The sequence below is a fragment of the Rhinoderma darwinii genome, chromosome 6, assembly GCF_050947455.1.
Source record: "Rhinoderma darwinii isolate aRhiDar2 chromosome 6, aRhiDar2.hap1, whole genome shotgun sequence".
Classification (NCBI taxonomy): Eukaryota; Metazoa; Chordata; class Amphibia; order Anura; family Rhinodermatidae; genus Rhinoderma; species Rhinoderma darwinii.
Genome location: NC_134692.1, coordinates 26,861,423 through 26,880,168, shown reverse-complemented (window position 1 = coordinate 26,880,168; position 18,746 = coordinate 26,861,423). Strand labels below are relative to the sequence as shown.

General features: G+C 41.6%; 1 protein-coding gene across 2 annotated transcripts in view; it reads left to right on the top strand.

The window, feature by feature from the left end:
- The first annotated feature begins 607 nt into the window (after positions 1–607).
- Positions 608–18,746, top strand: part of LOC142656217 (prolyl endopeptidase FAP-like) — an 87,143-nt gene continuing 69,004 nt past the window's right edge. The window contains exons 1-2 of one of the 2 annotated variants that reach the window (XM_075831102.1): positions 608–660; positions 846–927. In XM_075831102.1, coding sequence (XP_075687217.1) covers positions 655–660; positions 846–927 — 88 coding nt within the window. In that variant the 5' untranslated portion in view covers positions 608–654. Of the gene's footprint in view, positions 661–845; positions 928–10,948; positions 11,095–18,746 lie in introns of those variants that run through there. The other variant, XM_075831103.1, reaches the window with a different exon arrangement.

Below are 18,746 nucleotides of genomic sequence, written 5' to 3'. Positions count from 1 at the left end.
TGTTATGGCTGAATGGTGTATATACATTGCATGTCTCTCCTATACACACACACACACACACACACACACACACACACACATGAATATAGGAAGCCAACTGTGCCTGTATATACATCTACCTTACATATGTTTTGTGACCTTAACTGTCCGCTGTGAATTCTATGCTCATTACAATGCAGTATTCAATGACATGCAATCCTATTTTTGCAGGAAATGAATCATAAAAAGAAACAGACAAACTTTTTTTCTACTAAACTGCTGCTTTTTGCTGTTTCTAAGATTCCTCGGTCACCTAGTTTGGAAACTTCAGATGTTGTACAACATAGCAGATTTGACCTGTTTGCACATTTTTCTAAATTAAATTATTGAGTCATAGGTGGACGAGAAGTTTAGCTCAACTTCTGCTGGACACAGAAGTTTGGTTCCAAGCTGGAGACACCCACTGTTCTTCCCAAAAGCAAAAATACGCCCATAAAATCTGTTTTCAATTTCTTTTTAAAATCACCAAAGGCTGCCAAATGCTTCAAAGTATTGAGTAAAATCTGCAGTGTTTTGAAGGAATCCTGATTCATAAAGAAACTTCCTGCACGTTGGCATTTCACAACCATTCAGAAGCAATTCTTAGCAGCAATCACTTGGTTTCCTCTAGTAAGAATGAAGGTGAGTTCCACAAGTCGCAACATTTTTTAAGGAATTTACATTTCTTTATATTTGTTGGTATTTGAGAATTTGTAATTTCTAGAATGTAATAATTGTATCATCCTTGACGGCAGATATTTCAGCCATTCTATATTTAATTCCATTGCATTGGGTTATTTGCTGATTTTATGTGTTGTTTTTTTCAGGCTCAATTAAAAGTGATCATTGTCATAGCTGCAGCTATTGTTCTTATAGTACCTATAGTAATGATTGTACTTCTTAAACCAGGTAAGTGGGTCTTATGGTAAATTAAATAATTTTATTTGCAACATGTATTTTACAGATAGATAGACAGACAGACGGATAGAAAGACGGATAGAAAGATAGATAGATAGAGGTTTGCTTAGTCCCAGTTCTGGGTGTATGAGAAGCATTAGGGAGCCACCTTATAGAGGGCTCCTTGTCGTGGCAGGTGGGCTCACACAATTTGATCATAATGTGCGCTAAGAACTTCACTATTGTAAGTAGATTCAGCAGTAATGCATATTTATTTATAGTGTTTAGGGGGCATTGGTGTTCGCAGAGTGCTGTTGCCATTTTTGTATGTTAGATAGATAAATAATTGATAGATAGCTAGGTAGATAGATAGATAGATAGATAGATAGATAGATAGATAGATAGATAGATAGATAGATAGATAGATAGATAGATAGATAGAAAAAATACAACTATTATTTTATTATTCATTTTTAAGGACATAAAGTAATCTGGCCATACACATAAGATAATTGCAGGCTGTAAATAATTTGGCCCGTTTGGCTCGGGTGTGCGCACATTAATTCCTATGGTGCAGGGAGTTACCAGACTTTACTGTCGTCATTTCTCAGGGAGTTTACAATAGAATCAGCTGTGAAAATTACCAATTCCTCATCCAAAAGGACCAGGCAGCTGAAAGGAATGTAATGTGTACATGCAACTTTGCAACAGTACAGTAGCTCAATACAAATCCATCATATGTAGATCCTGTTCCCTTTTAGCCACTGATAGAAATATTAGAAAGCAAAGTTACAACCCACAGTTATCTGCTTCTGGTTTAATATACTTATAATATTTCTTAGTTTGTTCATATTTGTATAATGTGTTGTCATTATCAGAGAAGTTTCCTCTCATGTTATTCATTTGGAAATTCTGCTAATTGCTATGAGCATGTTGGCCACTTGGGGCACTGTTCTACATGTACATGTTTTGACATGACATATCATAAGATATAAAATATAATAGCCATTAGGTATTAGTTTTGCTTTTTTATGTATTAGAGGTGCATCGCCTTTTTAGAATATATTGCACTACTTACAAAGAAGAATTTATCAAAGTGTGCAGCACTCAGCTATGGTGTAATTTTGCTGCAACAAACTGTACTCCATCTGTACATTCTCTTCCTTTGTTCGGTAGAATTAAAGGGGCTGTCTGTTTTCAATAACAGCTTTTCAAGTTGTCTAGTAGTAACCAGCTGTATGCAGTGAGTTTTGCTACTGGTTGCTCCTGTGATCAGTTTCTATTGGCGGGATGGAGAATGCAATATCAATTCTTCTTTTCTCTGCAGCGTAGCATTGAAATGCACATATCTATGGAAGCTAATGGGGAATATATTAAAGAGAATATCCCATCTGGACAATCAGTTTTTGGAATAAAGTTGCCTATCGATCAACCGATCACTGTGGGTCTAGCTTTGCTAACCACTGGCGTAAATTGGGAGAAGCTACGTACTCATTTGTAGTTTAACATGGTGCCCAGTTAGCATAACATGGTGTAGCTGCCATGGGGCACCTGGAGAGAGGGAGCCCAGAACGGGTTGGCTGCATCCCTTATTGTAATGGTGATGAGAAACTGTGCATGGATTCCCCTTCTCCTACAAACAAGAGTGTGGGATATTAACCCGAGGATCATAGAAAGAAGATGCGGAGCAAACAACAAGTCCTTCTTTGTCAGGTGAAAAGGGATGTTGTGGTGTTAAAGGGTTATTCACATGTTAGACATTTCTGGCATATTCAAATGGTATACCATAAATGTCTAATAGATAAGGGTCACGACTCTGGGACCTGCACCTATTTCGAGATTGGGCGTCCCCCGACCCTGTCCCTGCCCGGTGAGGTGGCTGCTGGCCGCCACATTCAGGTAGAGACTCAATGAAGTGGTGGCCGGGATTATGGAAACAGCTGAGCTCACTATGTTGCTCTGTTTCCATAACTCACAGGGGACCCCCGTTCTTGAGATAGGTGCGGGTCCCAGGGCTGGGCCCCGAATTTATCAGTCATTTAAGGCATATCCTTTGGATATGCCTTAAGTTTCAATGATGGGAATACCCCTTTAATGAGCACCAGAAGGGAACCCCATTATAATCTTTGCTATATAGTCTTCTCACCTCTGTGGATGCCCATGCCCATATACTTCTTATTGTATGTACGAATGAATCTGAATATCTTTTTAATACAGAATACAGCTTTTGTGTTCCTTTTTCTTCCCGGCTACACAGAATGGTTGTAACAGACTCATTTCTGTAGCTGAGGTTTTTGTCAGCTCATAAAAATGTTGGAATCTGCCCAAAAGAAATGTTACTTTAAACCTTATGTTAATGATTATGGGGAAAATCAGCTTGATACAATAGGTAATTCCTGGGTAAAACTACAGTAGATCTTTGTTTTATATAGTGCCCATATTTTCTTCTCTTTCCCACCACTAATTCTAATAAATACTCACAGATACATGCAATTCTTTTTCAGTACCTTGTCTTCAGTAAATGGATCTTGTCCTCACTAGAGGAGGTCACTCATAACTTCTGAAGTCAGGATGGCAGGAAAATCTTACTCACATAACTGAAGAGACATTAGTCAGCGAGAACATTATGTTTAGTACTAAATCATTTACATAATAATGATGGAGAACATAGACTTCTGCCCAACATTATGTATTGTGAGCCTCAAAGGGGTTGTTTGCTTTGGATATTTTTTTTGTTTGTTAGAAGGGTCCCCTAATATAAGCTGATCACAGGGAGGCCCATTGATTATACCACCAGTAAACTGCAAGGAACCTAGCAGCAAGGGTTCAGTTCTTCTGCACTGCCTCACAAGGGTAAGTGAGGCATTACATTGTGCCCACTGATGTCAATTGTCTGTCTCTGTAATGCACGGACAGGCTGAGTCCTCCAGAGCAATAGATGCTCTTTGTATGCATACTGGATAATTTATGCTGGTCCTGAATGAGGGAACCCCATCTAATAACTCAAAATGCCCTAATAGACTATTTAAAAATGGGTTTTCTAAACACGACACCTTTACAGGGAAAAAATCTTACAGTGTAATGACATTTTACCCATCACTCCCTGATTTAATCCCCTTCACAATTCTATACTTGGCTGCCATCTGGATGTAAGTAGCAATAACTTGGCAGAAAGGCAGTGCACTAGTCAACTGTTGAAAGGGACTTAGATGACTATATTACAATAGCCATACATCATCTTCTACAAACATGAAGAGACCTGGAATACTTCTCAGTGACAACATCAGATCAGACAGAACAATGGAGATCTACTCTTGTCACCAAATGCATGCCTGGACTGTTGCTATGCAACCGTCCAGGAGAATTCAATGTTATAACTTTTTATGCAGAGAGGAAGAGCAAACAGCGGTGCCTTCAGCCAACATGATTTCAGATCATCTCACAACAACTCACTTGGAAATCAGTTTTAGAGGGAGTTTCCCTTTAAACCCTTGCTCTCCCGGTGGGGGTCTGAGCACTGAGACCCCCACCGATCGTTAAACCGTAGCGGCAGAAGCGCTCAGGTGAGCGCTGAGCCGCTTAGTTTGTGATCTAATTTTCTCGTAAAGCCAAACAATTGGAGTACGGGCTCATAGACTTTCTATTGAGCCCGTACGCCAATTGCTCGGCTACCCGAGAAAAGCCTACACACTTCTGCGGCCCTGAAGCCTTCTGCCGCTTCGTTTTAGCGATCGGTGGAGGTCTCAGTGCTTAGACACCCACCAATAAAAACTTGTTACATGTTACTATGACATGTCAGAAGTTTTTTGAAAGTTTGGTTGCCCTTTAAGAAACAATATAGGAATTAGGATGTTGTACTGTTAAAGCTTGCTTTGTTTCATGATGACAACCCTTTTGAAATAGAAGTCGGCCCAGTGATCAGCTAATTTCCCTGGGTCCAGCTTCTCAAACCCCTGGTGAACAGCTGTTATCACCGATGGAAGCCACGGCTGGCCATTCGCTGCAGGGAAAATATTGCATTACGTGTACACCCGAGTTGGAGCCGCTTTTACATAGGGGCTTTCTATTTTGGCACATAGAGAGTAAAAAAGTAATCTTCACATTTTTTGCAATAGGTCGCAACAGGTCGCAACGTGACTTGCATCGTGACTTGTAACTTTTTCCACCATAGGAAAACATTGAGATCACGGAGCGAGTTGTGGTAATGCCGCTATTTGACATCAACGCCATGGAGCCCTAGCCTTAATAGTGACTACTTCGCCATAAAATGTTACATGTCAATAAATTATTTAAAATATCCTTTTATTACCATAGACACATATTATTGGCATGAACAGTCGTAACTTGAAGCTCCCGGGCTCCAGAGCAAATTCCGTAACAGGGCTCCCCAACTACATGTGCTATCTATACTGGTGTCTTCGTATGTGGCTTTGGGCTCTGGTGCTATGGCTACCTCTGTATCACCTATATCTAAGCTCCTGGGCATGAACACTGGTTATCGGTCGTTTCTACGATTGTTCAGTGCATTTATGGCCAGCTGTAGCTACGGCTGTTGTTGTCACTTGGCAGACATATTGGGAAAATTTGATGCAAACTCTGTCACCATGGAAACTGACAGTGGTGTGAAGAAGTGGTTCACTGGTTATAGATGATGATCAGGCATGTCAGATATTTACAATGTGCCTGCCAAATGACAGCAAGGACCCAGATTAAATCTGTCGACTGACATTTTTTGTGTAGCAGTTCTATTTTAAGTATTCGGAGCTATTCCAGTAAGGAGTGGATACCAGCATAATTAGTTTAATTATGGAAATAGTTTCAGCACTTTTAGTGGAGTCGCCCTGCAAAATGTTTAATTTAAGAAATTTGTTTAGTCAAAAATCAATTAAAGGGGTTATGTGGGTAAGAAAAATAATTAGCAGTGTACTCACTGCAGTATCTACATTCCGGTCGCCCGTTGCGCTAATTGAAATTTTCATAGATTTTTATAGCGCTGCCGGGGGGACCGGAAGCCTAGTTCCACATTCTTCTTTGATGACAATACAACTCTTCGTCATGTGACCTGCCCCGCTGTACACTATGTACTTGCTGTACTACTGTTCCTGCTTGTACATAGAGTACAGCGGGGTCGGTCGCATGACGAAGAGTCGTATCATCATCAAAGAAGGCTGTGCAACTAGACTTCCGGTCCCCCGGCAGCGCTATAAAAATCTATGATAATCTCAGAACCAGCGCAATGGGGGACCAGAATGTACATAAGCGAGTGTACTCACATACTGCCGTAAGTACACTGATAATAATTTTTATTCCCCACATAACCCCTTTAATTGATTTTTGACTAAACAAATTTCTTAAATTAAACATTTAGTAGGACAACTGCACTGAAAGTGCTGACATTTTTGGTCCCCACACAACCCCTTTAATGTCAAAGACAACACATTAAACCTTCTGCATCACGTTTAGGGTATGTGCACACACACTAATTACGTCCGTAATTGACGGACGTATTTCGGCCGCAAGTCCCGGACCGAACACAGTGCAGGGAGCCGGGCTCCTAGCATCATACTTATGTACGATGCTAGGAGTCCCTGCCTCGCTGCAGGACAACTGTCCCGTACTGTAATCATGTTTTCAGTACGGGACAGCAGTTCCACGGAGAGGCAGGGACTCCTAGCATCGTACATAAGTATGATGCTAGGAGCCCGGCTCCCTGCACTGTGTTCGGTCCACTACTTGCTGCCGAAATACGTCCGTCAATTACGGACGTAATTAGTGTGTGTGCACATACCCTTAGACTTTTCTTGGTCGTTTTGTGGCATTTTAGCACTGTATATTTTTAGTCGCCTCCTACACCTCAGTGCTGCTTGTAGTGTGTAGCATCACCCGCACCTCCACCCCTGCACTGACTGCCAGCTCCTAATACTAGAGTGCAAAGTGCTAGGTAAATACAGTGACATTTCTTTAATATGACATTAGATATAATAAAAATTCACATAATCCTGCATTTGTTTCAAACACAAATTTGTATTATAATCTGGAGTTTCCGGGAACCAAAAACAGAGCAAAGAGAAACGTAATTCTCTGATTTAAAAAAATAAAAAAATAAACATTGCTTCTTCTGAGGCTGTCTAGGCTGTTTTTAAGGGGATCTGTCAGCTCTACTGACACGTCTGTTTATGTAATACTTGCATTCCCCATGAAATAACAATGCTAGAACTTATTTTCTCAGAACACTGCACTGGGCCGTTTCTCTCATATTCTTCTTAGAAATGCATGCATAAACTGACTACTGGGTGTTACCATTCCCCTTGTCAATAGGGTGTATCCCTGCACACTTTGACACTGTCCAATCAGTGCTGATCAGTGTCAGACTGTGCAAGTAATAGAAACGCTACAGCGCCGTTAAAGGAACATCTTTTTGCCTATTGTTTCTATTGTTTACCTGGTGGGACGAAATCTGGCTGAACGGACCTGCGGCAAGCAGCTTCAACTATTGTACTACACAACTTCTGGGTGAGCATAACTCTACTCCTTTCTCCACTTAACCTACTGATGCCCTATGTTGCGCCATTGTGTGCATTTTATTTTGTCATTAAAGGGGTTATCCGCTACATAAATGTTTTCTTAAATACTACTTCACTACATATAAACACACTTTTCAATATACTATATATTTCATTTTGAAAAGATGCAGTCTGTTGCCACAGCGGTCATGTGAGCTGTTGATTCTGTAGTTTTCCTTTTCTGTTGATGCACCGACACCACTACACGTGACATTGAAGTACTTCCTACTTCACGCGTGTCGGTGCATCATTCACCATGTGACCGAAAGGGGCTGTAGTTCATGACATGACCCAGCTCCCTGCATAAATATATCACTATGCATGCACAGGGTTTATGTGACGTTGCAAATCCCTACAGCCCCCTGTAGATAGCGCCACACAGCCCCCTGTAGATAGGTGCCACACAAAACCCCTGTAGATAGCGCCACACACACCCCCTGTAGAACGCGCCACACAGACCCCTGCAGATAGCGCGAAATACCCCCTTATAGATAGTGCCACACAGCCCCCTGAAAATAGCACCACACAGCCCACTTTAGATAACGCCACACAGCCCCCTGTAGATAGCGCGACACACACACACCCTGTAGATAGCGCCACATACACCCCCCGTAGATAGCGCCAAATAGCCCCATGCAGATAACGACACAGACCCCTGAAAATAGCACCACACAGCCCCCTTTAGATAACGCCACACAGCCCCCTGCAGATAGCGCCAACCACACCCCCTGTAGATAGCGCCACCCACACCCCCTGTAGATAGTGCCACCCATGCCCTCCTGTAGATAGTGCCACCGACGACCCCCCTGTAGATAGTGCCCCCCCTAGGAGTGGAATCCCCAACCAGATCGTTGCTGATGCTCTGGTCAGGAAATATATATGTCCATATATGGATAGTGACGTCGGGTGCTTCTCCAGGAGCAGAATCCCGGCCAGAGCGTCGGCAATGCTCTGGCTGGGGATTCTGGTACTGGAGAAGCCACTGATGTCACTGTCCATATATGGATAGTGATGACAGGAACTACTCCAGGAGCAGAATCCATGGACAGAGCATCGTCAACGCTCTGGACGGGGATTCTGCTCCTTGAGGAGACATAACGGCAGCGTAACGCACCCAGATGCCGAGTGGGCCTACCCAAGAGCAGAGGGCATCGGCACTGGCCAGGATTTGCCGGGTGCTGATGCCGATTTTGCAGTAATATAGAAAAAAAGTTGGTGGTCACATTAGTGCAGTTTTTTACCACCTCAGAAGTGTCCACGTTTTTCAGTTGAGGTGAAGCACTGAATGAAACGTGGCACATTTATGAGAGGAAGAGAGGTAGAAGACTGTGACGTAGTAAACTGTAGGCAGACTAGCAGCGGAAAAATACAGGAGGACGGGCAGAGGGTTTTGTTGGGGGCGGTGATAATTTTGCAGAGAGAAAAGCAAAGCATCATGGGACATGTAGGAAAACAGCAAAAGAATAAAGTGCTGTCCCGCTTGTAATCAGGAAGGACTACAGCCTGTAAGCAGAGGTGACCAGTCCTCCTTAACTGAGTCCCCTTATTCTTATAAGTACATTTTCTAGACCTGATGAAAGGGATTTTACTTTTTCCTTTATTTACTCTTAACTGTATAGGAGGTAAAGGGAGCGTGGCGAGGGGTGTAGGATAAACAATGGAGCACATTTATAAAAGAAGAGTTATTTTAAGATAGATACGAAGTAAAAAATTTGTACGTACGCTATATTTATGCAGGCACCTGTCTGCCATCTTTTGTATGTTTTCCATCATGCCAATCATTAAGTAGAACCGCCCTCCAGACTCATAAACCCAGAGATGAGCAGGGACTTAAATGAAGAAATTTCAGGTTATACTGTACTTTTTTCCCACAAACCTTTCTATCAACCTGCTCATCTCCCCCTGCTCTATAACATGTTATGCTGGAGAAATAGATCTTTCAGATCTTTACAACAATTAAGCTCTAGAAAAGTACAATCATGAACACACTAAATTAATATATAAGTAAGTTTGGATAAATCTGCAGAGTCAATTTGTTCTAGGAAACTGGGATTCCCGCAAGCAGCATGGTGGTATTCATATTTGACCTCAAAAAATGTGCTGAAGACAGAATAGTTTCTGTACTCTGCGGTCAAGATTGTATGCACAGGCATATGCAAGCGCTGGTGGAACAGTTACTGAATATTCCCTGATGTATTTCAGTTTGTAAAGGAGTTACTTCCAGAGGTTTTAGTATAGGCAGAAATAATAAAGAAGTTCTAGGAATATCTTGTTAAATTGGTTGTCTGAGATTAGAAAAACTTGGCTGCTGTCTTTCATAAACAGCACCACTTTTGGTATTACCAGACACATCCTATGGGGGTGCTGTTTTGGGATGAAAGCAGTCATGTTTTGTTTTTTTCTTATATCATACAACCCCTTTAAACAGGATTTCTGGAATTACGGTTATTTTTATTTTTATTCCCAAAGAAACGGTGCTGTAGACCAAACTTATTTAATTTTTAATAAAAATTCTAGGTTCTTTGGCTGCTGGACCTCTCCTCATGTATGGCCTCGACTGTATGTAAACATTGGAGCCACCCTCTATATAGAAGCAGACCCTTTTATCTAATGCTGGACAAGTCCTTCATAGCATATGGTCACCTTTGGAAGTCAGGAATAATTCTATTAATAGGTATACATACATAGGGAACAGGGCCAGTTTTATAGAAAATGGGCAACAAGCAAAGTACAGCCCCCGCTTGCCATTTTTAGACAGATTTTCTTGTAATCCTTGGTGGTCTTTGGTAGTAAAAAAGTTAATTGTTAATTCCCTTGTGATCTAGGGCATTGAAAGGGCCAATGTAAATTTTGGTCACTCCTAGGGGTTTTGTCCTAAAGGAACTCCAAGAAAATGGAGACCCGGGTAAATGACACAGTTTGCTTCCCTATAAATTTGCTCTGCTATGGAATTGTTATTCATGCCTCTGTGTGCTGCAATTGTCGTCCTATACTATGATCTATTTAATATTCACACAAAACCGTCTGCGAATATCCATGCAAGAGAATATCAGGAGCAGTGACTAATATTTTTTACATTCTAACGTCTCAGTTGCTTTCTATTTCTTTCGAGTAACAGTAGCCGAACAGCGTGCATTGCAGAGGACACAGGGGGCAGCACTCCTCTAATGCCTTCCATATGCCTTCCTGTTCTAATATCCACCTCAGAACACAATGGAGAAATGTCACATATACATAAAATAAAGCTTAAACTATCACTGACAGAAACAAAGTATGGATTTATCTTAGAGCCTAGAAAACAACAAAACTGGCCTTGTTGCCCATAGCAACCAATCACAACTTAGCTTCCATTTCTTAAACTGCTCTGGTAGAATGAAAGCTGCATTGTGATTGGTTGCCTGAACAAAGTCACCAAATACCGTTTTGTTTTAAAGGCCCTTTTACACTAACCAGGGAGGGACATGGAGAAGGCTGTAGGGGGCGCTCAATGTTGTAAACAACGCACCGCAATGTTCTGCTTTATTTTTTAAGACAAATATTTTAAAACTATACATGAAATAAGGTTTGTCCTACTTAATCGGAGGAGTCTAAAGCGGAAAAAAATCCATGCCTACAGGTCCTGAGATGTAATACCACTACTGATGATAAGAGATAAAATTGCCATTTATCGATCATTCTGCCACTAACATCATTGTCATTGTGGAAATAGCTGTAACTGTTGCTCATAGTGACATGCACCCCAGGTGTTGGTTCCCAGCATATGACTTTCGTGAGAGTTGTTGCTAGGCAACAATGGCGCTCCCCATCCGGAAATGTTTATTAAATCCTCAGCCACTATTTTCAAACCACTGTTCGTTAATCGGCTATTTGAAAGATCGTGTTGTGATCCCACTTTTAGACAGTTTTGATAAATGAAGGAAATTGTATACAATATATCTAAGAAGTTAATACAGATTTCCCGCTACTAAATAATGTTCTATATAGAGCAAGAGATTAGGTCGTGGACTGCCCCTTTAAATTTTGCCAGCAGTGCCTTTGAAATATTTTTTTGTTCAGTATATAAATAGATATAATACCGTAATACAAGCCGTAGTATATAATCATCTAACCACAACTCCTCATACTGCGCAAAATGTATTGTTGTCATACACATGGAAAATGTTCTTGCCAGTGGTAGTAAGCAAAAACTAATACAATTGTGGTTACATTGCTCATCTTGTCTAAACTAAAAATTCAGCTTTTAAGTAAATAATAAGAGTCGTGCAAGCACTCGTGATGTATCATTAGGTTCAGGTGTAGGCGTTAAGCAGAAATAGTAGTTACCAAGCATTTCCTTAGTGTGCCACGCATCTAAACCACAAGCGGTTTCACAGTGACTTGCAGCAGTTTTTCGATACGTTTTTTGATGCGCTGCTTGTACAGATGAAGCACACTGAAAACATGTGCTTCTGCTGTTCAAACCGTTAAGCCAAAATTGCATTGCAAACCACTGCTGTTTGCTGTAAAACCACATGTAGCTTTGTAGTACGATTCCTGGCCAGGCAGCACACTAGCGCCGCATGCCCGTAATGTATATGGGCACCCGTAGGCCAGAATAACATATAGTTTTTATGCAGTTTTTGGCTCCGACACAAAAGAAAGAAGATGCATTCGTTTTTTCTTTATACCTTTCCTTCCTTTTGGTTCAACTTTTAGGCTGGGTTCACACGTGGCGGAATTTCACTTAAATTCCGCTGCGGACACTCCGCAGCGTTAATCCGCAGCGGAGCCGTTTGTCCATTGACTTACACTTTAATTTAGCAGTGTTCGTTTAGACGAGGCGTAAAATTCCGCTGCGGAGCATAGGCTGCGGAGCGGAATTTGGTGTCCGCAGCATGCTCTGTCTGTTGCGGAGCAGTGGCGGACTCATGGCGGAATTTCTCCATTGACTTCAATGGAGATTCTAAGTTCCGCAATGAAGTCCGCAGCTGTCATGCACATGTCATGTGTGCTGCGGATGCGTCTTGCTTTTTTAACTTGACATTTCTTCATTCTGGCTGGACCTATGTATTTCTAGGTCTACAGCCAGACTGAGGAAGTCAATGGGGCTCCCGTAATGACGGGAGCGTTGCTAGGAGACGTCAGTAAATAGTCACTGTCCAGGGTGCTGAAAGAGTTAAGCGATCGGCAGTAACTGTTTCTGCACCCGGGACAGTGACTACCGATCCCAATATACATGTATCTGTAAAAAAAAATGAAGTTCGTACTTACCGAGAACTCCCTGCTTCTGTCTCCAGTCCGGCCTCCCAGGATGACGTTTAAGTCTAAGTGACGGCTGCAGCCAATCACAGGCTAATAACAGGCTGCAGCGGTCACATGGACTGCCGCGTCATCCAGGGAGGTCGGGCTGAATGCCGAAGGAGGGACGCGTCACCAAGACAACGGGCGGTAAGTATGAATTTCTTTGACTTTCACAAGGGAAAGTGCTGTCCCTTCTCTCTATCCTGCACTGATAGGGAGAAGGGAAGTACTTTTACCGCAGTCCGCAGCAGCTAGTCCGCATCAATTTCCTGCACATTTTCTGCAGATCCGCTGCAGAATCTGCAACGCAGATTCTGTGCGGCATTGATGCGGACAGTTGCGGAGGAAATCCGCCACGTGTGGTCATGCCCTTACTTCGGCTCAAAAAACTGAGCTAAAAACTGTAACAAAAACTGCATTGAAACAGTGTGTGTGATCTGGCCTTTGGGTGTATTTCCATTAGTCATTATTGTCACAGTTTTTGCAGCGATTTTTATGATGAGAATGTAGTATTCGCCACCCTCATCCAAGCGCTGTTTCAGATATTGACTTGAATGGGACTGAGATGCAATACCACACACATACACAAGGGTGGTGCTGTGTCTGGTAAAACTGTGAAGGGGCTGTGGTGCTCCACAAGAGCGCAGCGGTGACACTGTTTTATTTACTTGAAATAGTTCTAAAACTCTGTGCTGTTTATTTCCATAACATATTTTTATAGGTGTTGTAGCTCGATTTTATTTTATACAAAGCTCTAAAACCTCTGCTAAAATTCTGGATACCTGCAGCCACTTTGCTTATTACAAACATATTTGTATAGTGCCCAATTAAGTCAATGAGAACAATAAGTATTACCTTTGCAGCAAGCTCCCCTCAGTGACAGGTGCGCATTGCCGCCTTTGTGGGGGGAACTTGCCTGGAATTCCAGGGAGTCCAAGAGATCTACCTTACATAAGGAGGCTCCCTGACTATCTAGGAGAGTAGGCTAGTATCTTGTAAGTAAAACGGCCACAAATCTAATCCAGCCATCCAGCAGGATGTCAACTTGAATACTTACAGGCGCAGATTAGAGAGATGATGAATTAATATGTGATTTAAGAGACTCCAGAAAAATGTTTGTATTGATAATTGCCCAGAACTGCAGTATAATTGCGATTAATTTGGTGTTTTGGTTGGGCGGCTTCAATATTTTTCTCATAATTACTTTCTGAGTTTTAAAGACACAGTGTCATAAATTTCAGTAACACAGGGAACAAATCACATGGAAATGCATGGGGATGAGCGATTGTAGAAACGATCGCTTTTCCCCATACATAGCTCCTTGTTAAAGGAGCATAAGAGCGCTTATCTATAAGCTGTCTCGTGGATTGGCGCTCGTATTTACTGCCAATATTGACCAATATAAAAGTATCCTTTGTTAACTCAGGCCTCATGCACACTACAAAGCTGTGTAAAAGGAGCTTGATCTCCATACCTCAGTGTGCCGCCATATGGTGCCTCTGTACCGCACTGTATTACAGAGATGTTCATCCCTAGAAGCAAATGTTTATGGTGGAGAATATCGCCGTCATAAGGTGTAACATGGAGCATGCAATGATTTTTTCTTCGTCAAATTTCATATAAATCTAACAGAACAAATCCTCCGTATGCCTTCAGGGGCATACAGAGATGCATTGGGTCACAATTCAAGAAGAAAGAAAACAGCCACACTTGCCCGGTCTGACGTAGAAAATTCTTTAATGCTTGTAAAAAAGGTGTGGGGGGAAGACGAAGACAGTGTCAGGCAACAGACGTTTTGCGTACAACGCTTTCTCAAGACAAAAAAATCAACAGAGAAAGCGTTGTACGCGAAACGGCTGTTGCCTGACACTGTCTTCATCTTCCCTCCACAAAGGTATGTTCACACACGGCAGATTTGTTGCACAAATTCCTGCCACTGACAATCCATTCTGTACATCTTCATGGGAATGTTTCTTCAGCATGTGCATGGATTTCTGCAAATCCCACTCAGTTGTATTTGATAGTTTCCGAAACTATGCAACAAATACGCCGCCTGTACATTTGCTTTAATACGTCCATCTGCATAAGCACTACAAAAAAAACAAGTATCTTGAAGGAAAATAGTATAGAAACGTGTAAACATGGTTTTTGACAACTGGAGGTGATAGACGATTGACCGATTGATTTCTCTTCTTGGTGAAAATTGAACATTTCTCTAATTGGGGCTGATTTGGCATCAAGCATAGAGACTTTTAGTAATTGACACCTAATTATTAATGAAGTTACAGGATTAAATATAAGCATAGTCACAATTTCTGAACTGCACATCATGCTTCACTGTCACATTCCTCTAAATCATGACTTCCCAATTAAAAGAGGATGTACAAGTCATAGCCACAAGAGGGGAAGTGCCAGGCACAATGCTCTAATGCTGTAAAACTGTTTAATCACCCCCATATGTCCCAAAAATGGGGGATCTAGGAGAGGTCGAAGTAGATTTGAAGTCCTGTATCAAAATACTCTTCCCAAGGCTTGTGGCTTGTTGGCACCGCCCTCTGGCACCCACCAACCAGGGCATATGCACCACCTGTCCCCCTTCTAGCCACCTCCCTGGGTCAAAGAAATGAGGGTAAACCTGGTTCCATTTTCTTAACATCAATTATAAACATTGCGTCTTGCATCATTTTATGCATCAATTACAATAAGTTTTACTTTATTACAAATAAAAAAAAGGACGACCAAAGGGCCGGAGAGATTGTAATCTAAACAGATAAAAGGTTACATATTTGTATTTATTTTTTAAATAATGTGTCCCTAAGATATAAGAAAACCTTTAGGGGGCATTAAATGTTTTTTTTTTTTTTACAACCAGTAACTGGGGCCCCTATACTGGACTACATCGGGGGATGAAAAATACTGTACAGAAGACAGTAGAGGTAAAAACACTTTCTGATAGAAGGGCACCCAACCTGATCCTTCTCTATTACCCTTGGTGTTAAGGCTCATTGCTTGTCACCACGGAAGGGGGCATCAATGGCCCTTATAGCCTGGGCACCCAGATCCCACTTTTTAGAAAACAACGCAATCTTATTTGGCCACTGTATGCTGTGGCTATTTGTACACTCTATCAATGTATTACCATGTGATACACCCTGGGCCGGCTTTAAGTTGGATTGCGCCCTGTGTGGGACTCTCTATTGCTGCCCTCCCCAAATAAAACATTAACCATATATATAGACACGCACATACTGGAACATATATACTGTGCATACGTAAAGACATATTTAGACATACAGGCAAATATATATATATATATATATATATACACATAGGTAAATATCTAGACATACATACAAATACACACACAGGAGGCATGTATACACACACAGACATATATATATATATATATATATATATATATATACATACACACGAAACACTTAATACACGCACAGGCACATAAATACACATACTGGAACATATACAAAAACATAAAAGCACATACATAGACATACAGGCAAATATATATATATACACATATATATATATATATATATATATATATATATATATATATATATATACACACACATATATACACACAGGCACATATATACATGCATAGAGACACAAATATACACACAGAAGCATATATACCCACACATGCACACATAAACACAGTACAGATAATGTAGTAGATGTTACCTGCAGTCCTATGTAACACTATAGATAACACACAGTGATATTTCTCAGAGTACATATAATTTTAGTACTGTTAGGGCCTGCTCACATCACCGTTTGAGGGGTTCCGTCTGAGGTTTCCGTCAGGTTAACCCCTCAACGGAAAGGCAAACGTAAACCTCAGCATCCGTTTTCCTCACCATTGAACACAATGGGGACGGAAACCTAGCTAATTGTTTCCGTTGTCACCGTTGTGAATTGGTTCCGTTGTTCTTGACGGAACCAATAGCGCAGTCGACTGTGCTATTGTAGTATGTAGTAGTGTTACCTGTAGTCCTATGTAACACCACAAATATCACAGTGATAACTCTCTAATTTCAGATAATGCAGTAGATGCCACCTGCAGTCCTATGTAACACCATAGATAACACACAGCGATAACTCTCTGAGTACAGATAATGTAGTAGCTGTTACATGCAGTCCTATGTAACATCGCTGATAACACAGTGATAACTCTCTGAGTACAGATAATGTAGTAGATGTTACCTGCAGTCCTAGTAACACTACATGCGCGGAGGCTGCACTCGCACAGGTGGCACACTTCTAAGGCCGGCCCTGGGTACAGTATGGGGTGGGGTGCTTAATAGAAGGTATTGCACATGGCACATCCAACCAAAGTACGGTCCTGAATTTTTAATGCAAGCTGTACATTAACAAAGGTACGGGTTGTACATGTACCCTGTGAGGGCAGTTAACAGCTCAAAGGTAGAGGTATAGGATAATGTTAGTTGTGTGACTAAGGCTACATGCACATGACCATTGTTCTCATCAATGTGCTATCCGTTTTTTTATTACGTATAGCACACTAACCCATTCATTTCTATGGCCCCTTGCACACTACCGTGTGTTCCACAGATCTGTGTGGGGGCCCGTGGGACCAGGCCGTAAAACTCAGAGCAGATCCTATTCCTGTCCGTGTTTGCGGCTCTGTCTCACCAATTCACGTCTGGTGACGTGAAAACCTATGGAACATACGGAATGCATGCAGAGGACACACTGATGACACACAGACTGCAAAATACAGACAACGGATCTATTTTTAAAGGGGCGCAAAAAACAAACGGTCGTGTGCATGTAGCCTTAAAGGGGTTGTCAAGAGAATAGAAGCAGAACTGCAGTTCTACAGCACGACTGCTATACTGCTTCCAGCACCGACCACTGCAAAACTTCCGGCGCCAGAGGCAGCCGGAACAGCTGATAGGTGGGGGGGTCAGACCCCTTACAATCATATACTGATGACCTATACTGAGGATAGGTCATCAGTATGAAAAACCGCCCCATGTCCAGACAACCCCTTTAATAGTGGTCACACTAGTCTATAGGAATTCACTGGGAGAAAATGGATGCAAGCTACCATTCAACTTTATTCAATTTGCTGGTACAGGTGACACGTGTAGCCCCAGCCTAATATAGGAGTCAGAATTGTTACCCAATCGGCCTAATTGGCATCACCGCCATTCCTGCTGGTACCAGTATGACTCCCATTGAGAGTTGATGTTTATGGTGATACAATCTGCTTCTACACTATATAACTTAATATTGATATACCCTGATATTTAGCAGATTATAAAACGTCCGGTATCTCTTTTTCCATTGTGTGGAGGCAAGCATGCATGATTGGTGACAAATCTAAAAGGCTTTTATCTCTTTTCCGGGATCAGTTGTATGTGATGCAGTGTAGTTCTCCTCCAGAGTGACTATTAGTTACAGCACAGTACACATGTCAGCTTTACTATTGACACTGGTCACTGTTTGCAGTAATGCCAAAGGAAACTGTCAGGCAGATTAAGTGTGAAGACGCAGTCTGTAAATAAATATCCATTTCAAAGCAAATATTTACTGTGGTGACACATGCCGAACGTTCCCATCAAAGTTCAGGCAGGAAGGAGCCGGCTATCTTCATTTCTACAGGAAAACGTGGTATCAAAATGCATTCTATGCATAGCAATATATATATGACTTTATAAAAATTTACAGTTTTGGAAAAATTCCTGATAAAGATGGCGTAGATGTTAGAGTAATTCTGGATATTTCCTCAGTACGCACGTCTAGCTGGTAGAGGGATGCTGCAATAAAAAAAATGCTTCGGAACTATTTCTCCTCTGTGAGGGGAGAGGATGGAATTGGTTAATCGATTTGCAGATTTGCCAGTCCATAGAATGCAATAGGAGAATTGATTTGTATATGAAACGATAACAAAACTTTTCAAAAACTTTTCAAATGTCATAGTGACATGTCTGAAGTTTT